This window comes from Motacilla alba, chromosome 21 (genome assembly GCF_015832195.1).
Source record: "Motacilla alba alba isolate MOTALB_02 chromosome 21, Motacilla_alba_V1.0_pri, whole genome shotgun sequence".
NCBI lineage: Eukaryota > Metazoa > Chordata > Aves > Passeriformes > Motacillidae > Motacilla > Motacilla alba.
In genome coordinates this window covers 6035458-6060088 of record NC_052036.1, presented here as the reverse complement: position 1 = coordinate 6060088, position 24631 = coordinate 6035458, and the positions used below count along the sequence as shown (strand labels likewise).

The 24631-nt window shown below is 54.2% G+C and overlaps 3 protein-coding genes and 1 long non-coding RNA gene across 11 annotated transcripts; all 4 read right to left on the bottom strand.

Annotated features, from left to right (window-relative positions):
* Nucleotides 1-601: 601 nt before the first annotated feature.
* LOC119710633 lies at nucleotides 602-10560 on the bottom strand. 6 transcript variants are annotated; one of them, XR_005259592.1, is made up of 8 exons: nucleotides 9584-10560; nucleotides 8926-9254; nucleotides 7559-8382; nucleotides 7026-7180; nucleotides 6553-6681; nucleotides 5788-5897; nucleotides 3720-3781; nucleotides 602-1959 (listed from the first exon to the last, which is right to left on the bottom strand). It is a non-coding gene; the product is annotated as an uncharacterized LOC119710633 (long non-coding RNA). The 6 variants fall into 6 exon arrangements; XR_005259593.1 differs by having other exon boundaries at nucleotides 602-1749; XR_005259590.1 differs by having other exon boundaries at nucleotides 602-3781; nucleotides 9584-10558.
* Nucleotides 10561-12433: 1873 nt separating this feature from the next.
* On the bottom strand, nucleotides 12434-18448 carry FBLIM1 (filamin binding LIM protein 1). 2 transcript variants are annotated; one of them, XM_038160098.1, is made up of 9 exons: nucleotides 17811-18448; nucleotides 16889-16935; nucleotides 16634-16774; nucleotides 15723-15871; nucleotides 15151-15284; nucleotides 14948-15059; nucleotides 14690-14859; nucleotides 14209-14601; nucleotides 12434-13901 (listed from the first exon to the last, which is right to left on the bottom strand). In XM_038160098.1, exons 4-9 carry the CDS (start codon nucleotides 15832-15834, stop codon nucleotides 13788-13790), a joined length of 1035 nt encoding a protein of 344 aa, XP_038016026.1. In that variant the 5' UTR covers nucleotides 15835-15871; nucleotides 16634-16774; nucleotides 16889-16935; nucleotides 17811-18448; the 3' UTR covers nucleotides 12434-13787. The 2 variants fall into 2 exon arrangements, with proteins under 2 accessions (XP_038016026.1, XP_038016027.1); XM_038160099.1 differs by having other exon boundaries at nucleotides 12446-13901; nucleotides 14209-14326; nucleotides 14423-14601; nucleotides 16634-16935; nucleotides 17811-18442.
* A 341-nt stretch (nucleotides 18449-18789) lies between these two features.
* Nucleotides 18790-22073, bottom strand: TMEM82 (transmembrane protein 82). Of its 2 annotated transcripts, none has more exons than XM_038160079.1 (6): nucleotides 21681-22073; nucleotides 21532-21604; nucleotides 21159-21333; nucleotides 20008-20416; nucleotides 19282-19469; nucleotides 18790-19192 (listed from the first exon to the last, which is right to left on the bottom strand). In XM_038160079.1, the coding sequence occupies exons 1-6, from the start codon at nucleotides 21688-21690 to the stop codon at nucleotides 19127-19129; spliced, it is 921 nt and encodes a 306-aa protein (XP_038016007.1). In that variant the 5' UTR covers nucleotides 21691-22073; the 3' UTR covers nucleotides 18790-19126. The 2 variants fall into 2 exon arrangements, with proteins under 2 accessions (XP_038016007.1, XP_038016006.1); XM_038160078.1 differs by having other exon boundaries at nucleotides 21676-22072.
* Nucleotides 21266-24436, bottom strand: SLC25A34 (solute carrier family 25 member 34). Its single transcript, XM_038160080.1, has 7 exons — nucleotides 23740-24436; nucleotides 23136-23201; nucleotides 22627-22779; nucleotides 22403-22537; nucleotides 22099-22319; nucleotides 21532-21604; nucleotides 21266-21333 (listed from the first exon to the last, which is right to left on the bottom strand). The coding sequence occupies exons 1-5, from the start codon at nucleotides 24193-24195 to the stop codon at nucleotides 22155-22157; spliced, it is 975 nt and encodes a 324-aa protein (XP_038016008.1). The 5' UTR covers nucleotides 24196-24436; the 3' UTR covers nucleotides 21266-21333; nucleotides 21532-21604; nucleotides 22099-22154.
* Between the last annotated feature and the right edge of the window lie 195 nt (nucleotides 24437-24631).

The window sequence follows — 24631 nt, the reverse complement described above, 5'->3', positions numbered from 1 at the left end:
TGAGCACATGCCCAGCCGTGGCCACTGGGCAGACAGGTAAAAAGTTAATTGAGGTGCTGGCAGGGAGGGCCCCGTGCCGCCCTGGCTCCAGTGTCTAATGGCTCCAAAGGCCAGAGCAGCAGGAACGGGGAGTGGGGCTGCAGGGGGATCCCCAGACCCCCTTGGCTGCTCCACATGTTCCCCTCCACTGACGCAGGGACAACGTGTCACTCTGAGACGCTCCCTCCACCAAAGCAGGGTGTCCCAAATTGTACTTCCTCCGACAGAAAGGAGACCGGGCTGCCCTGAAAACCACACAGGAGAAACTCCCACTGTGGGAAGGATTCACCTCCCGCTCCCCCACGGGGGCTGGCACAGCTCCTTAATTAACACGGGGTGAAGAAATTGCCTGTTGCCAGTATCACCCGTCTCTAGTTGCCTGACATGTCACACCCCAGCTCTGCAACATACAACTAGACATTTTTTAACCCACGAGATCTTCTTTTCCACCAAAATATGCCACTGCACTGATAAGACACCTACTTCTATGTCCCAAAATGAAAATTAGATCCCATTGTGAGACTCCGAGCAGCTTGAGGTCAGGATAAAACACACACCCACAGCCACGAGTGTTGGTGTTTAATGCCTTCACGGCTTTCACCACAGAGCAAACCTGTATTTCAGTATTTTCCATGGCCAAAGTCTCCTGATGACGTTTTGGTATTGATCAAACCCATGTTTTATTTGTCAGAGCTGCCTTTTGCCACCCAGTCCGGCTGGACACCGTAACCTTCCGGCAACAAGTCCACCTTGCTACTGGTCAAAGTCACCGAGCTGTAGTGGCTTAACAAACATGCAAATCTCCTGATTTAATCACATCTCTGACGCACATGGACTCGATCCGTGGTGGCCCCGAGCCCTATCCCTGACTCCAGTGGCTGCAAGCCCATCCTCTGGCAGCCCTGTGCCTCAGTTTCCCCAGTGATGATGGGCTCTGCCAAACTGGGATCTACTGATTAATTAAAAACCCCAACAACTCCTTGCACGCAAACCATCTATTATTCAAAACGCGTGATGGAGCCACATGCGCACACGAAAATGTGCTGCCAACACGCTCCACCGGCGCTTCCAGTGTGGAACTGGGCTCAGCTTTCCATTTTTTTACCTGATGGGAAGCCCAAGGAGCAGTTTGTACGTGTCTCTCTACCTTTAAGGGGCTCTCCATTTTGGAGAAGAAAAACCCAAACCAAAACTGCCAAAAAATCAGTCAGCTTTTCCATGGCAAATTCTCCCTCTCCGATGGAGCGCACTTGCTGCAACTGCAATCCCAGCTGTTCTTTCCACCTGCTGGGGTGGCATCTCCGAGGGACACGAGGAAACCACACCAGCTCCCAGGTCCTTCCAGGGAATCTCACACGGAGTCACTGCTGTCACCCGGCCATCTCACAGGACATGCAGGGACTGGGAGCTGTCACAAACAAAGCCATCGACTCTGTTGACAGGAGAGGGTTGAGACGAGTGCCAGGAGGGTTCCATTTACACAACAGCCAGCTGGAAGAGCAGCACAAAGCTCGGCTGGTGACGCAAAACAAAGCTCTGGACCACGGTGATACTCCTCAAATGCTTTGCAGGGAAGCTGTTCCTAGTCGCAACCACACCAGCGATGCTGCTGTAACCAGATCCCCCCAGCTCAGTCGAAGATTTTAAAGAACACAGACCCAGGCTGGAGAGCAGAGCTGGTATAACCCTTCCCTCAGCAGGCCAGAGGGGCTGTGACGAAAGACCAACACCATCCTTGTGTTTGCAGAACAGACACACATTTGTGCCAGCTCAGTGTCCTGCCATGAGCGACAGCATGAGGAGCACCCAGGGGCGAGACACGGCTGCACTGCCCTCTGTGCTGCCCTTCCTAGGGGACAAACAGCTGAGGACAAGGGGACTTGAGCTGCTCTCCAGGACCCTCGGCCTTTGGGATACACACTGCAAGGAACAATTTAAATTACTCCTGGGAGAGTGTAGCTGAGAACCCGGCTATCTCTGGACAGCTCAGCCAGCCCCACAGTTAAAACATTTGGATGTTTCTTATCAGTGCTTGGAGAGGATTAGAGTGCCAGGCCATTTATTAGTGAGGGAGCAGGTTATAAACCCATCTCAGCTTGAACACCACGTTCATGTCAGGAAAAGCAAGGCAAGAACAGGACAGATCAAAAGAGAGCCATTAAAGGCATGAGAAAATGGGGCTGCCATATAAGGAGCTAATAAAGTTAGCAGCTCTCCAGTTTGAAGGAGAAAAAAAAAAGGCAGGAGAAGCGGAAAACATCCTTGGGGTCCACACAGCAGCCTCTCTTTGAGGGGGAAAAACCAATAAATAGAAGTGGGCAGACACAATGCTTCAAAAGGCAGGTTTACCCATTTTGAACTCGGCGCCTTTCCTGAGCGGCAGAGCTGCCACGCATCACTGAGACTGCTCAGCAAACGTTTCAAAAAGCAAAGACTAGATACTGAACAAGGACAGCAAGCAGGACTCTGTTGGCTCAGACCATAACTTCCTCCCCTCAGGTCTGGCTCAGCAACATCTCTGTGTGGCGTGCTGGGAAAGGGGGACATTACACCTCTCCCTGGCTACATCAGCCGGGATTCACGGGAATCTGAGCGGGAACACAAGGGCTCTCCTCACTACCAGTGCACAGCAAGTTCCTTTGCTTTCTGTAAAAAACCAGGAGATTTCCCAGCAAAGAGCCCCAAGAAACACTCCGAGTGTTCCTTTGTTTGAGCCAGCCAGCTCCAGCCACCATCTTGTCAGGATAAAATGTATTTACATATCTTCCTTGCTCATTAATAGTATTTATTAAAAGAACACTATGACAGCTGAATATCAAATTCCCAGCTAGGCTTTTATCTCCTTTTTAAGCCAGCCTGCATTATTGGCCTAATTTTATAGCTTACCCATTCTGCTTTATGCTCGTTTTCTCCAAGAAAAACTTGGTGCTGTTTGATATTTAGGCCCATTTGTTGCCAAGACACAGGCTATGGGCTTAGGGGCTGAAAACACTTGGAGCACGGAGCAGGGTTCTGCAGCCTTAACCAACACAAAGCACAGGATTTATATTAATAAAGCTCTTGATTTCGGTTCTTTTTGAGAGTTAGTGCTCCAAATCTTCCTGATGAGATGACTCTGTGCAGAAAACTCCCTTCACATTTTTGAAATGCAACATTTAATAATTTATTTTCTGATGCTCTTCCCCATGGTGTTCTTATCCACGGTGCCAGGGATGGAATTGCCAAAATGCCTCCATTTTAGCCAGTGGCACCAGCCACTGTAGCTGGTGTAGCTGGTGGTAGCAAATGTAGCACCAGCCACATTCCACAGCCCGGTATACAGGGACCCCTGGACTTCAGTTGACATTTAACCCACTTTTATCTCCATGTAAAAGCTCATTTCTGGTTTTAAAATTCTTTCTACAAAGAACCAGAGGTTTCTTCAGCAGCAGAGCCCAGTGTGATGGTTAAGCCACACAATCAAAACCTACATACCAACACAGGACTGTGTTTGAGTTTACTCTTGCTTATTGTATGGTAGATATATTAGAAAGAACACCTTTTCTTTAGCCTGTTGTTGGGAAAAAATATCACAGAATATCACAGGCATCACAGGAATATCACAGTGCCAGCCTCTGCCCTGCTTCCCCTTGCCCCCAAACTCCTGTGCAACCACGTGCCAGAGAGCTGTGTCTGCTCACCTCACAAAGGTTCTCCCCAAACACAGGGCTTTCATCACTAGACAGGACTATGGCCTTCCAGGCTGCAAAAGATCACATTTTAAGAGAAAACCAAAAAAAAAAAACAAACCAGCCAAACATAAAAAAGAGTTCTATGTGATTTGATACCCAAACAGGACAACTGTAAAGGATATAAATCCCCTAGGACTGGTTAGATCACCAAATCCTATACTTCACCATTTTTAACACTTAATTGTTGTGTTAACTCTACATCCAGATGTGATTTTTACCTGTGTGCAACGCCAGGAGAAAAAAAAAATCTCAGAAATTACACTGGAAATGTTACAGGACAAGGCTTTAGCACAAGCCCCACAGTCCAAACCTGCAAGCTACAGGCTGCTCTTCCCACATTCAGCATTGGATTGAGCAGCACACCCAGCACAAAATAAACTCCGAGCCACCACCATCTGAGCTTTGGTTTCATCAAACACCATTTTGGTACCGCAGCAACGTGAGGGTGTTTAAATGAAGAGGAGTGACCTCATGTCTGTGGAGGTACCACTCCCTCACTCCAGAGAAAGCACAAAGAGAAATATTTGTGCAACAACACCTGCTGTGCTCTAAAGCCTCTCCTCCAACACAGCATGGGAGAAGTTCCTCGTCTGCCTTTGGCTTTTATTTTCACCTCTGCAGATCTCACAGTGCAGCTTTTTAACTCCTTGGGCTAAGAGCAAAGCTTGAAAGACTGTGGTTTTCTCCTGAACAGAGGAGGAGTGGAGGTTTGTATCGCTTTTTGGCACTGGAAATTCAGGTTTTGTTTAGCTTGGAAATATCATGGATGTAGCTCCAGTGACTCTTCAGGGTGGTAAAAGTTCAGTGCTCACAAGGCAATTCTCAGTCAGTTATCCTAAACTGCCAAAGGAAAGTAATTTAGAGTCCCACAGGGTGTGCCAGCCTGAAAAACGTGGAATCATCCCAACGGGCAGCTTCTAGCTCCTCTGAACCTCCCTGCCAGCAAAGGCCTATGAAGAGTACAAGGTGTATCTCCAAAGCAACACAGCCCTAATGAGGGAATAAAATCCAAATCCCTGTCCACGCTGCCTTATTCCAAACAAGGCTTTAGGCACACTGCTCACGCAACTACCACCGGGAGCAGGGTATGAAATCTGGCCCGGCCACCTCATCCCCACCCTGCACTTAATTTTGGCCAAAAACAAGGATAAAGCCGTAGCTGTGCTGGAAATCCCTGCAGCAACCAGTCAGTGAAATAATTTCTCCTAAGGGGCTTCTCCAGGGCCGGGTCAGCCAGCGGCATCCATGGAATCCCGATGTGATATCCTCATTAAGAGTGGCTAACGACCCCCAGCACGCCCTGTGCGCTAATGACTGCGGGAAGCTGCGCCTCCGAGCAACGTGTGACCTGGCAGAGAGCAGCACCAGGCCTCTGATTATTACCTTTGCAACACAACAAAAGAAAGGACACTCAGTAAGGAAGCGTTTCCCTTCTTCCTGGCGAGTGAGCAGGACTCTGAGGAATGGAGTAATAAACCAGCTGCATCTCACAGGAGCAAGTTCACAGAGAAAAAAAATGTAATTCAAGGGGACCCTCATCTTCATCAACACCATTTAAGATGTTCAACACTCACTCCGACCTCCACTGCCTTTGCCTGAGCAGAATTAGGAGGAATAGACTATCCCACGTAAGTCTGTGGGCTTGGAGGGAAAGGGGCCCCACAGTTTTGCTCCCTGGAGGCACCCGCTCTCCCCACCCCTTTTGTGTGTATTTTTTTTAGCTTGCCACACATCAGCACAATGCTGACAAGGGCTTTGTATGTTTTCTGCCTATGCAGCAGTTCAAGACACACAACTCTGGATTTTTTGAAAGGGAAAGGGGGAGGGAGCTGCCCTTTGCTGTACTGTTTAATTGCACTGCTTGCTCTTCTGCATGACCACAGGGAAGGGAAAAAGCACCGAGGTTTAAAAACAGAACCATTTTTAGTAGCCAAAAGGGTCAAACTCAGTCTTCTCACAAGACACAGTGGAGCTCAGAATAAAATCTACCAGAGACACGAAAAAAATTATAAATCACCAGGGTTTCTCCTCTAGAGTTGGATGTGACCCCAGAAAACAGCTCATCCATCCTCACTTGCTGCTGTTACAGTCTCCACATTTGCACACCTGCCAATGCAGATTCCAGCACTGAAAAAAAAAAAAGGAGGGAAAGGTCTGGAAAGCTGGACTGTCGGTTTTTCCACCTGCCAGGAGCAGCTCAACGAAGGCCGGGTGGCTGAGCTCCAAGGAGCAGCGAGCAGAGCTCGTTACCAGCCTTCTGGAGTTCCCATCTCACACGCACATGCGTGATTCGGACAGCACAGGCAAACAGCTTCCTTCAAAAATAAGGATGACTAATCCACAGCAGCGCCGCCTTATTTATTTATTTTAAAGGCCACAAGGCAGAGCTTTTTCCAGAAGCATCAGCCTTTGTGAACCAGCAAGCAGTGGGAAGGGGAAGCCCTGGGACCCACTCATGCTCTGCAGACAGAAGTAACCACAGGAACACTGTGGGTTTGTGTGGCCCGTGCGTGACACACGCAGACGTGGCTGGAGCCTTGTCCCTCATGTTTCTAGCAGGGCCAGATCCTACTGCCTGGGTGACTCCCGGATCCCTGCGTGGTTTGCAGGGATCTGCTGTGGAGAGGGGTTTCATAAACAATACATTGTTTCCCTTGGAAAAAAAACCAAACAAACCTGAGGAAAAAAACAAGGCATGAAACAGCTTTAACCCATAACTGCAGCATCCCCCTGGGTGCTGGAAAAAAAGGGGGTGCAGGGATTTGGGATCAAAGCAGAGCACCTGAATCGCTCGGTGGGCCCGGTCCCCCCAGCAAGGTCACTCTGGCCCGCAGGGACACACATTAGTGCTCCAGTGCAAGGCTGTGCTGGAACCGCAGTGGAGGCAGCGCTGCAGGAGGTCACTTAGGGACTGCAAAAAGGGAATGGATTAAAAAAAAAAAATTAAAAAATCCATCAGCAGATGTTTACTGACATGCAGCAAATCCACAGCTCGGCTCTGGAAAGCTGCGTGGCTGGAGGGAGAACAGCCCAGTTCCCAGGACACAGCAAATACTCTGCATGTACGGATTTAGGTTACAGCTTTTAGCCAGCCCCACACCCCACCCCAGCCCACCCACCACCCCCTACCAAAAAAAAAAAAAAAAACAACCAAAAACCCAAAAACCCCAAACCAAATTTGTCATCTTTTTAAGCACTCAGAAATTGAGGTTTGCCACCAAGGTGATTTGGGTGGTGGCATCATTAAATACTTACCCACCTCACAGCCAAGGGCTGCACAATCTGAAATTTGTGAGTGTTTGCAAATGGTTTGGAAAGCTTTCCAAGGAAGGTGCTGTACGATTGTAAATCCTTCCCGTTATTAATAAAAGGGAGCTATTGTTCCAGCTCTAATCAAGCCTTGTCTCCAGCTGGGCAATTTTAAAATGCAATTCAAAACACACACAGGAAAAAAAATAAAAGATTATGAGGAAGCTTCGGGAAAAAAAATTAAAAAAAAACCCCACAAACAAAACAGTGAAGGAGAAATGGGAGGGGGGAAGGAAAATAAAAAATAATACTCCTGCTATTTAAAATTAATTCCGAGCAGGAGCATGCTGGGGCGGAGGGGGATTCCCCTCTCCCACCGCCTGGGAAAGGTCACTTATGCCATCGGTGCTATGGCCACGCCGGAGCAGAGCTGCGGCGCTGCCAGCCCTGCCTCATCCATCTCCATCAGCGACAGCTCTGCTTTCCATTTATTTAGAGGGGGAAAAAAAAAAAAAAAAACCACAAAAAAAAAAACCCACCGAAAAAAAAAAACCCCAAACCCCTCCAAGTTGCAAACACCTCCCAGCGCTCTGTTTGCAAGGCTGGGGAACGGAGCAAGGGGGAGCGGCTTGCAATGAGGCTCCCAGCCAGGGAGAGGTGGCGCATCCTCCGCATCCTCCTCCTCCTGCCCGGCGCTGCGGCAAAGGCGCCGCAGTGGGGGCTCCCCGCCCCCGTGGAAACTTCTGGAACAAGCAGCCAAGCTGGAGAAGGAGAGAAACCTTTATACTCGCAGAGGGGAGAGGAAAAAAAAACCAAACCCATGTAATAAAAGGGAGAGGATTGCACAAGGCCGGGGATAAATAAGAGATCTCTGTAAAAGTGAAGCCCCCGAGCGGCTCCGGCAGCCCCGGCTCGGGGGGTGGTGCAGCCGCCTCGGCTCGAAACAAAACGCCCCAACAAAGCGTATTTAAAAAAAAAAAAAAAAAAAGAGAGAGAGAGAGAGAGGGAAAAAAATGGTGGTGTTTGTAGCGCGAGATGGTGGGATAAAGGAGCTGATCCCTCCTCCTGGATCTACAGCAAAGCCGGCCATTGCAGCTCCATTTATCCTTTTTTTGTGCAATGAATTGTCTGATCCGGACTACTGGGTTGCATTTGCAGCTTCACTTACTGCGGTTTGGTTCTGTTGTGCTTTTTTCCTTTTTGTTTCTTTTTCATTGTTTGTTTTGGTTTTGTTGTTTGTTTTTTTTCTGAGTGTATTTTTTTCCTCTTTTGCATTAAAAAATAATCCTTCCCAAATCTCCCAAGGAAAATCTACATCTCTGTGGAACAAATAAAACATTCAGGCACAAACTTCCATCATGGACTGTAAAAAAAAAAAAAGAGATGGGTTGGTTTTTGTTATTTTTTCTTCTTTTATTTTTATTTTTGATGGCATTTTTTCTCCTGCTTTTAGGACACATTGTAGTAGGAAACCAATGGAGGAAAACAAAGGTAATATATATATATATATATATAAAATCAAAGATATATTGGGCCAAAGTTATAGTGATTCTATATAATTAAATTATAGTTTTTAGGTGTGTGGGCTCATTTTATATTTTAAGTAGTCCCTGGGAAAAGGTCATCTATATTAAAAAAATGAAATATATAGCAGTATTTATATATTTATATTTAATAAACATATATAAGCATTTCTGTATCCGTAGAAATAAAAGGGCATCTGTACTGGCCTAAATCTGCAATACTATGGGAAAAAAGCAGTATTTTTAGGTACGTAGCTTTTAAGAATTAAGAGGCAATGTTACAGCCGGTAACAACACTCTGATACAGGAAAAAAGGGTAAGGCAACATTAAAAGAATATTTAAAACAATTAAAACCCAAAACAAAACAAAAAAAGCATGGTACCTTGGCTACAGCCTCCAACAACGAGCGTGTGGATGTTACGGGATTTGGGGTTTTTTTAATGGTATTACCACGTCTGATCACACCAATATATGATTTTAATTAAGTGAATGGCGGGCGAGCTGTCGTGGGGAGCAGGCAAGCAGCGATGGCTTCTTCCCATACCACTCCGGCTCCGATAATAAATCAATCCTTGTACGTTTGGGACTTTTTTTTTTTTTTTTTTTTTTTGGTGTGTTGTTTTTTTTTTTTTTTGTTTGTTTTTTTTTTCCTTAATCACTTTTGGGGATTTTCCATGCCGTGAGGAGACCGGGAGATGGCGGCTTCAACCCCTGCGAAGGAGAAAAGCGGTGGAAAAGCAAAGAATTACGCATAAAATTACCCACCTTGGGGGTGCGTGTGGTGATGATGAAGGGAGGGGTGGGGGGGGCATGTGGAAAGCGCAATATAGGGCCAAACCCCCTCAGCTGTGAGGGAAAAAAAATAACATTTTAGGGGTATAAGTGGGGGAGCGAGGGTAGCTGCGGTGAGGGGAGAAAGAGGAGGCTACGCCATGGCCGAATAAAAATGCGCATTTCTGGCCATTTTCACATCCTTTCGCAAAGGCGGCGAGGAGGAAAGGGCAGGAGGGAGGGGGAATAAGAAGAAGGTCAGGTTTCACCCGCAGCGCTTTCGCCGCCCGCCCGGAGGGGATTCCCACAGGATCAGAGCTCTCCGCCGTGCCCACACCGCTCCTGGCCCGTCCTTGCCCCGCTCTCCGCCCGCCGCCATTTTGTCGCCTCAGAGCCGCTCCCGCGGCCCCGCCGGGCGGCCATTTTGTGAAGCGAGAGCGGGGGGGCAGCGCCTGAGGGGCCGTGAGGGGCAGCCCCGGCCGGCGCCGCCTTTTGGCACCCCAAACCCTCCTTTTCCTTTTCATTTTATCTTTTTTTCTTCAGGAGTTTCTCTTTTTCCTCACGGAACTTTGTGCTTAACTCCCCGGCTAGAGCCCCATCGCTTCAGCAAAAAAGCAAACAATAAAATAAAAACCCACCATATTCAGATGAAGCAATCCAATAAGTGAGATTAAAGCATATTCCCCAGCTTGGCTGTGAGGAAAAGTTTAGCAGCACGGAGAATTAAGGTATACATTATTATATACATATTTATTCCCCATCTTTCTCCCCTTTTTTCCCCCCCATTGATAAATCCCTGAGGTCAATCATCCACCTTGACAAATGGGATAACCTCTTTGAAAAATATCCATGTTTTTATTTCAATAAAACACCTCACTCACACTGCTTTACTGGACATTTCATCAAAATAAAGATATAACTGAAACCACTCAAAGCCAAATCTGGATGAAAATTGGTAATTTTCAGGAAATAGGGCTGCAGGATGCTGTAATCACTGATACGATGAAGGAAATCTGGGATATGAAATAGCAAAACCCTGCTCACAGGTGTGTGCTGTGCATCTGTTCGCAGAAATAGGGTGGGTTGGGCTTTTTATCCTCTATTTTATAAAGAAGCCAGTATAGCACTGGCAGCCTGGTAACGCGCTTGCGCAGTCGTCTCATCCCTTTCCCCTCATGCTATCATAATCAATGTGTTTTAAAACTACGTTGTGGCAGTGGGTGGTTCAGTTTTGCCAGGAAAATTTGGGATAAATGAGAATATTAGCATATAGCTTTTTTTTTTTTTTTTTTTTTTTTTTTTTTAATATATATCTCACCTGTGCTGCATGATGTGGAGAAATCCACGCTTGGGCTGCTCCTTGTATAATCCCTGCTGGTTTTCACCTCTCCCAGAATCAGCAGGATCAGACCACTTTTCATTTAAGAAATACAAATTTTTTTAGGCCGTGTCAAAGGAATGTGTAGAAAATAGGTTTGAATGCTCTGTGGGGAAGAACAATGCTGCAGGGAGCTGGCTGGGATGTGACTGCCATTAACCTGTGATCCAAAGGAAAAAAACACCCCGATTTTCCTGCAGTGCTTTCTATCTTAATTGAGAAGAACCATTGCCAGCACCCAACCTTGCTCCCAGCACCTTTTCCCACCCCTTTATCATCCCACTATCCTTGTACCACACTACAAATCTTCCATTTTCCAAAGAAACCTGCAAAAAGGTTTTTTCGGTTTTTTTTTCCATGAAGCAACACTTTAACCACCGATTTAAAACCACTACAAGCTGTGCCTCGCAGCTCCTCCTTCAATTTAAAACCTCTTTTTAAAAACCAGGCAGTCCTTTGAGTTGTAGAAAGATAACCTTTAGGCTTTTTTTATGGGACACACGGTTGTATTCCTGGGAGCAAGTTGGCCTCACAGCAGAGGGAAAGATCAGATGCCTTCACTGGGAAAGCCCAAAGAAATTTTATCCGCGGGCCGCACCCAGCCTGAAGTGAGGAAATATTTGCATTTGCTGCTCCTTGGAAGGCAGCCAGGTCCTTCCCGCTCTCCTCAGCCTGCCAAGAGGGATTGCAAGAGCTGATTGCAGCAGCCAAGGGAAGGGCTGGAGCCATCCGGAGCGCTGCCATCCCCTCTGCCCTTTGCCACTGCCACAGGGACAAGAGGAGGGACTCGGAGTGGGGTTTACACCTGGGTGGTCCAAGGTGGGCCCAGCCCCCCAAAATGTTATTGTTCAAGGCAGGATGTGTGGTTGGTTTATTTCTGCAGACCTGGGTGCTTGCCGAAGTGCCTGCGACGGGGTGAGGAGCCCAAGGACAGGCTGAGCCACTGCAGCCGATCTGGGTTTGCTCGGCAGCGGGACAGGATCCAGCTCCTGCAGGATCTCCTGCATGCGGCTCAGAATTCCTCGAGCTCCTCCCGAGGGAAAACACGGGGCTGTGCTTTTCAGGCACAATGCTCCCCACGCCTCAGCTCGTAGTACTTCTCCCTTTATCTGGGAAGAAGTTGCCTTAAATCGGCCTTTTTGTCCTCTTACCTGTGTCTATGTATCCCTGTTCCTTGTCATCCTCCACTCCTGAAATATCACGTCAAATCTGACCACACCACATCCCTTCACCATGCTGCCACACTCTCCAGCCGTGCCTTTCCTTTCTGCTTGCTTTCCAGGACCTTCTCTAAGGCTGCCTGTAAATAAAAGCATTTTCCTGCCTGTCTCCAGCCAAAAATTCTGCAGTTGCAGTGCCAACAGCCCATCCTGGAAGGCTCCAAGGGGTAAATACCCAACTCCTTCCCACCACTCCTTTGTGGAAGGGTAGTGCAACTTGCAATAACACATCCAAAACACCACTCAGCATTGCATTCTATCCTTCCCAAAAACCTTGAGTGGAAAAATATCCGTAATACAAAAAGCAAGCAGCCCTTTGCCCTCTGGGCCTTCTTTTTCCTGCTCACTTTGGCCAGTGCCACATCCTTTTACTTTTTAGCATCATTTTGATGCCAGATTTTCCTCACAGTGCAAGAAGCTTTGGAAAGTGAGAGCTGACTTGGAGCACGGGAATTCCTTGGCATGGGACAAGGAGTTCCCACCCAACCGGACCCAAAGCCACCAACTTACGTGACCGGGACAAACCACAACTTATTTATAAATACCTTTAAAGCAAGTTGTGACCTGATTGATGGCCCGGAGATGCTCATTAACAAACACTGAGTAATCAGCTTTGTAGACAGGGAAGAGTCATCAGGAAATAGTTACTGATGTGATTAATTAACCATCATTAACCCCTTCACTCATAAATACAGCACGCGCCGGAGATGTTGTATATGATCCAGGAGCCGCTGGTCTGGTGGTTCCTTTCTTTGTTTGCAGCTCCCATTTTCCATCAGGAAAGCATTAAACATCATCTCACATGCTCCTTCTATTTTCTGCTCTTGATTTGTGGCTTTTTAAACACTTTTGGTTAAAAAGAAAGTTTCTCCGCCTGGTTTGCAACGCCCTCGCAAACAAAACCACTAAGCACCGGCAACATCGGTTGTGCAGATGTTGGGCACGCAGAGAAATAGTCAAATTTCTGCTGGTTTGAGGCCTGGACTGAGAGGAGATCGAAAAGCTTCCACTGGCAGAACGATATAATCTTGGATAATATGCAGAAAGGGGGCTGTCCGTCTTTCCCAGCGTCCCGGCCCTGCGGGATGCTTTTAGCTGGAGTTTTGCTGCCTGATGAAGGAATCTGTGCTCCGGCTGCCCTCTGCCGGCTCCGGGATAGATAGTCAGCAAAAAAAAAAAAAAAACCCAAACCGCACCAAAACCCCTTTTATCAACACCACGAAACATCGCCAGATCCCATATCCACCCAAAAAAAACCCAACACTTGACTCTCCCTCTGGTGACAGCAGCATCTGCCACATCGCTACGCCCTAAAATCAACTTTTATGGACCTGAGTTATGGACCAACTCTTGCCACGCCTAGAAAATACAAAACCAGCTTTTTTCCTTATTTTTAAACTTGGATTTGATAGGTTTGGAATGCAGGGTGGATGAAAGGAATGAGAGTTTTTAAACTCGGGGTTTTATTTAACTGCGAGTAACTAAATCAGTGCCCGCTCTCCACAGAGAGAAACATTTCAGTGAAACCCCAAGGAAGCTTGACAAGAAAGAAACACCACCCAAGAAAACCAAACTGGCCTTTGGAAAAAGGAGTTTAAATAAAGAAATAAGGAATAAAACCTCCATTCCTCATTGCTGCTCTGTCAGGGCATTTTATATTCATCATGGGTGCAGAGCTGTGCTGGGACATATCCACAATTCTCCACCCCACCAACCCACTGGTCAGTGTCCTAAGGACATTTTGATGATGAAAACCCAATTCTGCAGTAATTTGGGGGTGCAGCAGGCACCCAGGGTCAGCCAGGGGGCGCATCCCACAGGGGGCACCCCCTTTTTGGTGCCTGGCACTGGAAGGGGTTGATGAGCTGCAGGGTCTCAGCAGGATGACTCGTTGCGCCAGTGGATGTGGCAGGACTTGCAGAGGAGGTGGTCGCCCAGGGGGTAGCACCCGTTCTCTGTCAGCTCCGGTGACAGGGGCATCCTGCAGCTCTGGGAGCAAGAGGGGAAAAGGAAGACACCTTTTAGGGGTCCCTGTGTGTGTTACATCCTATTTTCCCCGCAAAACCCACCAGCACTCCAAAAAAGTGACAAACTACATCAAAAGCATGCAAAACTGAAGTTCTCCAAACACATCATCATCACCACCCAATTTACTTATTTTCCCCCTCCCCATTACCGGTAAGATAAACTAGGGGCTAAAAACCAGCTGTGGGTGCTGCCATCCCGGTGTCCATGCTCAGCTAAGGTTCAGTGCCACCCCCTTGGCTTTGGGGGCCCCCATCCCCCGGGGCTGTACCTCGCAGCGGTAGCAGCTCTCGTGGAAGCTGCGTCCCAGGCACTCGATCTTGTAGGTGTCCTGGTCCTCACAGGGGATGATGGGGCGCTCGCAGGCGCTGCACACCACGGCGTATTTCCTGATGGGAGCCAACGGGGGCGGCGTGAGCCCTGCAGGGTGACGGGGACCACCCAAACCCCCCTCCCAGAGTGGAAGACCCTCCCCCATTGCCAACCTGTAGTAGTCGGGCACGCAGTACACGTCACCCTGTTCGTCCACGGCGAAGCTCTCAGTGCCGATGGCCCGGCCGCAGGCAGTGCAGGAGAAGCAGCTGGGGTGGTAGCCCTTGCCCAGGGCACGGACAATGTGCTCCATGATCAGCCCCTGGCACTTGGCACATTTCTCCAGCGTGGCCTGGAATTTAGGGAATGGTGTGAGACGCTGGCCCAAACCCCGAGGGATGTTCCGAGGGTGCCGGTTTTCCCCGAAGGAGGATGGGTACCTGGAAGCAGGTGTCACACGTGGGGCACCCATCTCTCTGGAAGTAGCGCTGCCCAGCCAGGAGTCGGTGGCACGTGCGGCAGGTGAAGCAGTCAGGGTGGTACTGCTTCCGCATCGCCTCCACTGTCGGCTCCCGGGGCCCCAGCGCTTTGTGGCAGAAGGCACAGATGTCTGCAAGAAGCAGGGAGAGTGGCTGGGAGCTGTGTGCCTCAGTTTCCCTGAGTGGGGATGAGTCCATGCACAGCTGGGTCTCCCTTACCTCTGGAGCTGTCCCTCCCCGGGTCCCCATTCACATCCTGCCACTGCCGCTTGCCTGTGTGCTCCTGGGAAAATGTGGGTGGCTTCAATTCAGCAGGGAAGGTGGAAGGGGCCTGGCAGGTGGGGAAGGGCAAAGCCATGTTAGTTATACCCTGCAGGTGGGGAAACTGAGGCACTGGGGGGATGGCACTCTGTTATCCTCACCTGGAGGGTGGTGGGTGCTGCAAGGTCCAGTTGCTGCAGTGCCAGACCCAGTGGCTCCATGGATAAGGGCTGGGGCACTTCAGAGAGGGGTAGGACTGGTGGGGATGTAGGTACAGGGGCCACCGTGTGGGTTTCTGCAGCAACAGACAGATGTGGGGGTTTAGGGAATCAATAATGTCCAGTAACACCCCATCACAATAACCCCCTGTCACAATAACACCCCAACAGCTTTGCAGCAGCGCTCGCTGACCTGCCCCAAAAGCAAACGCCATCGAAGCAGGAGGGGACAAACAGCACCGATAAGCTCCTGACCATGGAGAGCAAACAGAGCCCGTCCCCAGGAGCCAGATCTGTGCTGGGATGCCTGCAGGGATTTGGGGAATAGCCCCCCATAAAATACCCCCACATCCCCTTCCACATGTGCATCCTTTAGCAAAGCATCTCCACAGCCTCCTCAGCCCCATCACCATCCTTCCACACCGCTCCAGCCCCCCATGGACACCCCTCATCTCGGCTGGGCAGCAGGGGTGGTGACAGCAGGAGCTGGGGCTGATGAGGGACCTCAGCACCACCTGTCTGCGGCTCCCGTTGGGTTTTCTCCTTGGTGGCCACGTCCCTCCGTGGTGGCACGAGGGTGATGAAGATGGATGAAGCGATTCTTTTCTCTGCTTTCCCTGGCAACATCGCTGAAGCCGTGGAAGGGCCGGATCGGGGGTTGATTCTAGGGAAAATAAGAAAGAAAGAGAGTAAAACTCGCCGGCACACTGGCAGCTCCTGCAGCCGTGCTGCCCTTCGGCATCAACTCGCCTCCCTCCTCCCGGAAAGGGAGAAGGAACGAGCGTCCCGTCCCACGTCACAGCAATAAATGGTCTCATGCCTGGGAGGACACAGGGTACAGAGTCCTGGCGAGGCAGGAGCTGATAGCTCCCATTTTCACACCTCTGTGGCCAAATCCCACTTTTTCATAAGCATTTGCATCCCCTGTATTTCCTCTTACTGCTCCCACCCACCTGGGACTAAACTCCCCATGGGCAGCAGGAAATACCCACCTTTCCTTTTAAAAAACAGAGCTGCTATAGGATTTTGCTTTTGCAACCCCTTTTTTGAAATCTTTCTACATCCCCACGCCCTCTCTCCTTACCTCCAATTCCCTGCCAATCACTTCCAGCTCTGCACATCCCCCCTTTTATTTTTCCAGGTAGGAAAACTGAGGCGTGGTGCTGTGAATTACCACGTCCCTGACACTGCCACGTCCCCTGAGCAGCACCCGGCAGCACAGGCAGGATGCACCCGACCCCGAGAAACCCTGCTCAGGAAGGAAAAGGGCTGTTTATCCAACTTCCCAAGGGGAAAAGCAGCTGGGGCGAAGCTTCCCCTTCCCAAATGGAAGAGATTGCGAGGGGGAACCCTGAGGCTTTAGTCAGGGTGCTGTGTTGGTGAAGCAGAATTCATCCCTGAGGTGAATCGGCAGCTTGAAAAATACCTGTGTGAGGAGTTCCCGGTCTCATGCGGCTCTGGTCCCCCAAAATCCCACTCACGGGGGTCAGAACATCCTTTGAGAGGCAGACAGACTTCCCGAGGCAGGCGAGAAGCTTTGCGATGTTTCTGCCGGTGACTTCAGCCTCTGACTCAAGCAGGGAAGGGATTAAAGAGGAAAAAGAACCCGGAGCACTTCGCTCCCTCTTTCCCTCCCTCCCCGCCGGCTACCGGCGCTACCGGCCTTCGCCCAGCTCCTCACCCGCCGGAGCCGCCGCTTTTCCTCTTCCCCAGCAGAGCTGCGGAAAACTGGGGGGGGAAGGAAAGAACAATCATTAAAAAAAAAAAAAGAAAAAACCAACCTAAAAAAAAAAAAAAAAAATTTCTCCGGGGTTAATGGGAACCATGTGCTCATCGCATTCCTCTTTGTGCCGGGGCTGACGGGATCCCGGCGGCCCCGTGGCGGCGCCCCCCAGCTCCCCCCGGCTCGGGGCCATCGGGGTGGCCGAGGCTCGAGGGGTGCATTAATGGGGGTCCCCCCTCCCCATGCAGCTCCATCCTGGTTTGGGGTGGCCGGGGCCACACTGGAAAGGAACCCCCCTGGTTTCCCTGAAATCTCCTGGGATGGAAGCTCAGGTGGGATTGAGGGGATAGGGCCACTTATGGGGTATCCCCACAACCCCCAAAACTGGGATGGGACACAGCCCTCTAGAGCTGCACCTCAACTCTGTCCCCTGCCCCAGGGACTCTCAGAGGGTGCTCCGAGGACACCCAAAGAAAAAGGGACGGGGGTACACAACGCTTGGTGTCCCATCTTCCCCACCCCGAGTGGTCCCTCCGTCCTCTTGTCCCTCACCTGGGGGGTGGCCTTGCAGCCCCCCCGGCATCCCCTGTGTCCCACCGTGCAGCCCCAGAGCTCCCTGTCCCCTACCTGGCAGTGCCCTGTCCACTATGGAGCGGTGTCCCCTGCCTCGGAGCCCCCATTCCCGCCTGGGAGAGTCCCCAGTCCCCTCCTTGGGGGTGGCTCTTGGTCCCCTCGTCTCATCCCAGGATGACTGCGGTCCTTTTCTCATCACGTGCGAGGTCCCGTGTCCCATACTGGGGTGTCCCCTGTCCCCTCCGGGGGGGCGTCCCAATCCCACACCTGGGGCGGTCCCTACCTGAGGGTGGCCCCTGTTCCCTACCTGGGGGGGTCGTGCCTTGCGGGCGAGGTTCTCTGCCGGGCGGGAGGGGTGTCGCCTGCCCGGAGGTGGCCCTGCAGCCTGTCGGGGGGTGACCCTGTCTCCGTCCCTGTCCCCTACCTGGGGAGCCGCTGCGGGTCCCTCCGTGCGCTCTGCGGGCGCGGCGGGGGCAGCGGGAAGGCAGAGCCGCCCGGCATCACCGCCCCTTCCTCCCTCCTCCTCCTCCTCTTCCACCTCTCTTCCTCCTCCCCCCTGCCTGCCCCACAGCCCCGGGCGGAGGAAGAAGGGGACGCGTGTCCTTAGGGTGCCCCATTGACCCCCCGACTGCCCCACGCTCCCCCAAGTGCTTCATGGGTGCCCCATGGCCCCTTGGGTGCCCCATATGCTCTGGCATTACCCCCTCCCAGGTTTTCCCATGGACCCCCGAGAGCCCCACACACCCTCAGGGCACCCAACCCCAAGGGGTGCCCGTGAGCCCCCCATACAGTCCCGGGGTGCCTGTGTGCCCCAATACAGCTGTAATATCCCCATATACCCTCAGGATGACCCCTCTCCTCCAGTACAGCCCCAGTTACCCCCATTCAGCTCCATGCCCCAAATGCCCCATATTTCTTCTGTGCACCCCCAGGACACCCATGTGCCCCCCTAGAGCCCCAGCATGCCCCTGGTGCTCCGAACATCCCCAGACCCCCTCCTGCTCCCCCTCACATTGGGGGTCCATGCCCACGCAGCCGGAACCCCCCTCCCCAAACTGCACCCCACCTTCACAGGGCCTGTTGTGCCCTAGCACACCATAGAGGGCTGCAGGCAGAGGGAAACCGAGGCACAGGGGCACCTCCCAGCCAGAGGGTCACCCCACTCCGTGCCTCAGTTTCCCTTCCCAAGGAAGAATTCTACCCACCTCCCTCAAAAAGCTGCACCGCCACCATCCCAAGTGCCTTTCCAGCACAATGGGACCCCAGAGCTTGCTCTGCCCATGGACTTTGGTGGAAAAAACCCTTTATTTTCTGAGATTTATAACCTCTGGAGGCCCCTGACAGTGTGGCCCAGCTGCCAGCAACGGCGGGACATCCGTCAGCAACCTGCAATCCCACTGGGACCAGAGGACAAACCCCAGCAGTGCTGCAACCTCACAGAGTCCCCCAAAAACCAGGGGCAACGCGAGCCTTCCCCCCGACCTCCTCCATCCCATGGGATGGGGTTGGACGCCTTCCAGGAGCCCTTTATTCCTTATTCCCCACAGGGGATCTGTGCTGGGGGATTCTGGGGTGCCCAGCAAAGCCACCCTGAGTTTCTGCTGTCCGGTTCCATCCCGCCGCTCATCGGGGCGTCTCCTCGGATCCGGATCCCGCCGGATGATCCCCGCGAGGCTGCCGGGCAGAATCCTGTGCGGGACGGAAGAGAAGAGCCCACAGGCCTCTCACTGTGACCCCGGCCCTCACCCCGCCTGGCACGGGGGTGTCCCCTGTCTCACCTGCCTGCAGCAGGACTCCAGCAGGACCCCAGAGCGGAGCAGGCACCAGAGCTCCCCCAGCAGCGACACGAAGACGTGCAGGATGTCGGTCCATCGGCCCACGGTGAGGAGGAGGATGAAGAGGCCGCCCATCCTCACCACCACGGTCCGGAACACCGGCCCCCTGCCTGCGCTCTGCCGGGACTCCTCTGCGAGGACACGGCATTGGGGAGCCAGGGCGGGGACACTGGGACCTCCGCAGCCCCACAACGGGGACACCAAGCATGGGGTGGCTTCACGTACAGCCCATGTAGCCCCTACACACCCCCAGTACATCCCATGTACCCCCTACACAGTCCCAGGACCCTCTGTGTACACCCAGGAGATATACACCCCCCCTACAGACCCCCAGGACACCCCTATACACCCCCAGAATGTACCATATACCCCCTACAAACCCCCAGGATACTCCATATGGGCCCTATACACCTCTAGAATGTACTATATACCACCTTACAGACCCCCAGGACACCCCCTGTACCCCTATACACCCCCCAGCCTGTACTATATATACCACCTACCCAGCCTCAGGACACCCTGCATGCCCTCTGCACGCCCCATATACTCTGCATACACCCCCAGGACCCCCCCATCTGCCCCTATACAGCCCCAGGTGGCCCCGAGTGGCCCCACACACCCCCCATTGCACCCCCAACACGCCCCCCCGTGTCGGGGCAGCCCCCGTACCCTGCATGTAGACCACCAGCAGCGTGTAGCAGATGGTCAGAGGGGTCCAGAAGCGCACGGCCTCGCCCGTGGAGAGGAAGTCGCGGTTGATGAGCTCCACGGCGGCCAGGTCGGCCACGGCGAAGGTGACGGCCAGGGCGTTGCGCAGCAGGCGCGGGATGCCGTGCCCCGCGGCCAGCAGCAGGATGCAGACGCCGCAGTAGCGCTGCCGGCTGTGCAGCTCGTACAGGGCGCAGACGTGCCGGGCCAGGCGCCGGGCGTGCAGCGCCAGCAGCCCCGCCAGCCCCGCCGCCAGCGCCAGGTTCCAGCTGCGGTGCGGAGCCCCCTCCAGCAGGAAGCTGAGGCCGCAGGACACGCCGCAGCCCAGCGAGTACTGGCACAGCAGGTAGAGCTGGCTGCTGTGAGTGCCCTGCAAGGCAGCCGGGGGAGGTCATGGAATCGGTGAGGCTGGAAAAGACCTCCAAGATAACGAGCCCAACCGCTCCCCCGGCACTGCCGAGTTCGCCTCGAATCACGTCCCCAAGTGCCTCATCCAAACACTTGTTGCACCCTTCCCAGGATCATGACTCCAGCACTGCCCTAGGTAGCCTGTGCCAGTGCCTGAGCACCCTTCCCACGAAGGATTTTTCCCAATATCCAATCTAAACCTTCCCTGGCTCAGCCTGAAGCTGTTCCCCCCGCCTCCTGTCCCTGTTCCCTGGGAGCAGAGCCTGACCCCCCCGGCTGTCCCCTCCTGTCAGGAGTTGTGCAGAGCCAGAAGGGCCCCCCTGAGCCTCCTTTTCTCCAGGCTGAGCCCCTTTTCTGCTCCCTCAGCCTCTCCTGGTGCTCCAGCTCCTTCCCCAGCTCTGTTTCCATCTCTGGACACGCTCCAGCCTCTCAGTGTCCTCGCCAGTCCTCCCAGAACTGTCCCAGAAATGCAGATGTCCCAGCAGAGCCAGCACAGGGGACAGGCACTGCCCCGGGCCTCTGCCCACACTGGGACCAGCCAGGGGCCATCGGCCTCTTGCCCACCTGGGGACACCTGGCTGAGGGGCAGAGGGACCCATGGCCCCCTCCATCCCCCCGTTCAGTGGGTGCTGAACAAGCCCCATTTCCCCAGCTCCATCCACGCCGTACCCCACGGTGCCTCAGTTTCCCCCACGCCACCTCACCTTGCCGAGGGAGAGGATGGTGGAGACGGCGCGCAGGGAGAACTCCAGCACCACCAGCGCGGCCACGCGGGAGCCCACCAGGGCCAGGACAGCGGTCAGCACCAGCACGTGCAGCGGCTCCAGCAGCGGCCGCCGCGCCGCGATCGCCTCCTTCTCCGCCTGCCTCTCGGGGTTGCTGGGGACAGCAGGAGGGGATGTCACCCGAAACGGGGTGACAAGCCTTAGTGACATCCCCCTCTGTGCAGTGCAGCAGAGGCTGCAGCCCCGGCCCTGCACCCCTCAGTGCCAAGAGCCACGGCCCAACAGCGGATCCCAAAATCACGTCCCCAAAAACAACCTTCCCCCCCAGAGGGGACAAAGGGCTGGTGCTTACTTCGCACACTGGATGTAGAGATAAACCTTCAGGAGACTGCAGAGCACCGAGACGGCGCAGGCACCCACCAGCCCTGCGGGGAAAGGCAGCGGTGGGTCACTGGTGTCCCCTGGGCTGTCCCCAGGCCACCCTCGGGGATCTCACCTTGCAGGAGCGCATCCAGCAGTGCCCAGCCCCACGCCAGCCCGGGCAGTGCCGGGAGCCAGGACCCCAGGGAAAACATTTTCGATGGAGAGGAGCCACAGCGTAGCCAGGCCCCGGCTCCAAGGTCCGCGGGGTGGAGGCGGGGAGTGGCCCCCCCGGCTAGTAAATCATTACTGGGGCAAGCCAGGGCAGCTGAAGCCCCGGCCGGACGAGATGAGCTCCAGCTGCCCCGTGGAGGTGAAAATTAGGAGAAGAGGGATGTGATGCACATGGAGGGGCTCAGGGACCACCAGCACCTTTAACCTCCCCCCACGCCGGCACTGCCATTCTCCTCTCCACCCTGAGGCATCGCAGCATTTCAGGTCCTGCCCCCCCATCTGCACCACCCCAAAGACCCCAAGACAACACCAAAAATAGAAAAACCTCTTTATTAACATCGGTGGTGGTGGCAGGAGTCTGTCCTACAGCCCTGGGGGCTGCTAGTGCTGAACCATGTTCCTGAGCTTGTCCCAAAAGAAGAGGCTGAGGACAGTGTGGGGGCCGAGGCGGAGGTAGACGGCGCCGATGCCCTTGTACAAGCCCAGCAGCCCCTCTTTGCTGGAGATTTGCAGGATACAATCCAAAAAACCTCGGTAGAGCTTGCCCTGGGGAGAGAGGAGACAGCTCTGCACCCCTGCCAGATGGGAAAAGCTGCGTGTCCCCTGTGCCGTACCCGGAATGGCCTTACCGTGCCGTCGGCGTCCACCGGCTGGTTGTAGAGACGCGTGCTGATCACGTCAAAAGGTGTCATTGTCACGGCCACAGCCACACCGCTCACCATGCCCCCCGCCAGCACCGCCGCCCAGCTGCCCTTCCTGAACCACTGCGGGAAGCGCCGGCATCAGCTCTTCCCAACAGGGAGAGGGAGCGCGGGGGGCCGGTGGCGGCCGGATCTGGCACACTCCCGCTCACCTGGCGCTCGCAGACCCAGTCCTTGGCGGAGGCGAAGGTGGCGAGCTGCACGGCCGAGCCCACGGCCACGCGGGGCACGGCGCCCGTCACCCCCCGCCACAGCCCCGCCACCCCGTGCTGCTGGTAGATGCTCTTGAAAGCGCCGGAGATGCTCTGGGGACGAGAGGAAATCGGGGAAAATGGGAAAAATGGGAACGGTGCATCCCACCCGGCAAAATATCCCACCCCTGCTGGACCTTGGTGACATGAAACCACTACTGGCTTTGGAGAGATCTCAGGGGGGTCTGGATTCTCCGGATTCGGTATCGCGGCCCCACGTGCCCGTCACACCCCCTCTGTTCTCGCATGTTATTTTTAGCATCATTACGGGGCCAAGCAGCCAAACAACAGCTTTAAATTCCTGCTGACCAAAATAGCCTGGTCCCCGCTGGGGCCCGGAGCGTGCACGCACAGACAAGGTGCCACCAAACCCTCTGTGTCCCCCCGCTCCCAACCCTGTCCCCACTCACCTCATGGTTGTGCTGGTGGCCCACGGCCATGGCCGACAGTGTCTGGGCTTGGAGGTGGGTCTTGACCTTGGGGGGGACAATGCCAGGTGACAAAACCCTCCAATGGTCCCGCTGGGACCGGCTGTGGTCCCCTCATTTTCTTGGCAGATTTTGAGGGGAAGTTTCAGCCCCTCCGACAGACGTGGGGGACACAGCTGAGTAGCCAAGTGGTAGCTCCAGACTTTGAATCCCATTCCTTTTACCCCTCTCTCCCAGGGCAAAGGGACCCTGCAAACACCCACTGCTGGAGCTCTGCGACCCCAAAAAAACGGGGAAACCCTCTAAAATGGGAGGGGGGAAACCCCCGCAATTTCTTTCGGGGTAATTTCCTCATGGGGGAGTTCTCTCCTGGTCTCCTGAGGGGGACTTGGGGGAGAAAGCAGGGGGAGAGCACGCACAGCGCAGCCCCACGTTTTGGGGGTGGGGGGGATGAAGCGAAGCAGGGCAAGAGAGAATGCGCCAAGCCGGTGTTTATGGGATGCAGACAAGATGCCGAACCTTTTGGGGGAGTCCCCAGAACACCCCCCTCCACACCCCACGGCCTTTGGGGCAGAGCAGCACTCACCAGGTACGCGGGGCTGCCCACGATGGCTCCCACCGCCCCGGCCACGGCCCCGGCGGCCACGGTCCCGCCGGGATACCCGGTCCAGCCGGCGTCCTCGGCGTGGGAATAGCAGTAGAAGCGGACGCCGTTCATGAGCCCCTGGTAGAGCAGCCCGGCCGCCAGCCCCTTCTGCAGCCCCCGCAGCCCGTCCGCCCGGCACACGGCCACGGCCGCCCGCAGCACCCCGCGGTAGGGCCGGGGGTACGTGCCCGGGGGCTGCAGCTCGCCCTGCAGCTGCAGCCGCGTCTTCACCACCTCCAGCGGGTTGGTGAGGAAGCAGGCCAAGCACCCGGCCGTGGCCCCCAGCACCAGGTCGGTGGCCGGGGGCACCCCCCCGGCCGGGGGGCTGTTTTGGGGGGGGTACTGGAATTCCTGCAGGGAGTCGGGAGGGCGGGGGGCGACGGTCCCCGCCGCCATCCGGCACCTGCCCGCGGGGGTGGCCCCAGGCTCCACCTCCCCGAACAACCGCAGGGAAAAAAAATCCGGGGGGAGCGAGAGCGAGCGAGCGCCGCCTCCTGCGAACCAACCCCCCCGATCCAGCCCCCAATTTGGGGAAGGGATGTGGGGCAAAGGTCGGGCCGGGGGGTGCGCGTCCGGCCCCCACCGACACCGGCGCGCCCCCGGCAGCCGCGTCCAGCCGGGCCCGGTCTCACGTGATGGTGCTGCCCCGGCGCAAATAGGGAAAAGCAGGCAAAAAAAAAAAAAAAAAGGGCGGGTAACATTGAAATAGAAACGGAGGGAAAGGAATTTTGGGGGGCGCACGCAGTCATGCCCCAGCCAGCCTGGGGAGGAGGATGAGGACTGGAAAACTCTCTGCGCTTGTGGCCGCGGTGCGGGGGGGAACCTGCAGAGG

What these genes read in the sequence shown, in the direction of transcription:
- FBLIM1 (XM_038160098.1), bottom strand. Translation starts at nt 15,834, where the DNA reads ATGTTGCCAGGGAAAGCAGAGAAAAGAATCGCTTCATCCATCTTCATC. An exon ending in CAGCACCCACCACCCTCCAG is followed by an intron (nt 15,060 to 15,150) that starts GTGAGGATAACA and finishes CCCACCTGCCAG; the next exon opens with GCCCCTTCCACCTTCCCTGC. An exon ending in GGGGAGGGACAGCTCCAGAG is followed by an intron (nt 14,860 to 14,947) that starts GTAAGGGAGACC and finishes TGCTTCTTGCAG; the next exon opens with ACATCTGTGCCTTCTGCCAC.
- TMEM82 (XM_038160078.1), bottom strand. Translation starts at nt 21,754, where the DNA reads ATGTTTTCCCTGGGGTCCTGGCTCCCGGCACTGCCCGGGCTGGCGTGG. An exon ending in GCTGGTGGTCTACATGCAGG is followed by an intron (nt 19,470 to 20,007) that starts GTACGGGGGCTG and finishes GTGTCCTCGCAG; the next exon opens with AGGAGTCCCGGCAGAGCGCA. An exon ending in TGGAGTCCTGCTGCAGGCAG is followed by an intron (nt 19,193 to 19,281) that starts GTGAGACAGGGG and finishes CGTCCCGCACAG; the next exon opens with GATTCTGCCCGGCAGCCTCG.
- SLC25A34 (XM_038160080.1), bottom strand. Translation starts at nt 24,195, where the DNA reads ATGGCGGCGGGGACCGTCGCCCCCCGCCCTCCCGACTCCCTGCAGGAA. An exon ending in TGGGCAGCCCCGCGTACCTG is followed by an intron (nt 23,202 to 23,739) that starts GTGAGTGCTGCT and finishes GTCCCCCCCAAG; the next exon opens with GTCAAGACCCACCTCCAAGC. An exon ending in ACTGGGTCTGCGAGCGCCAG is followed by an intron (nt 22,538 to 22,626) that starts GTGAGCGGGAGT and finishes CGCTTCCCGCAG; the next exon opens with TGGTTCAGGAAGGGCAGCTG.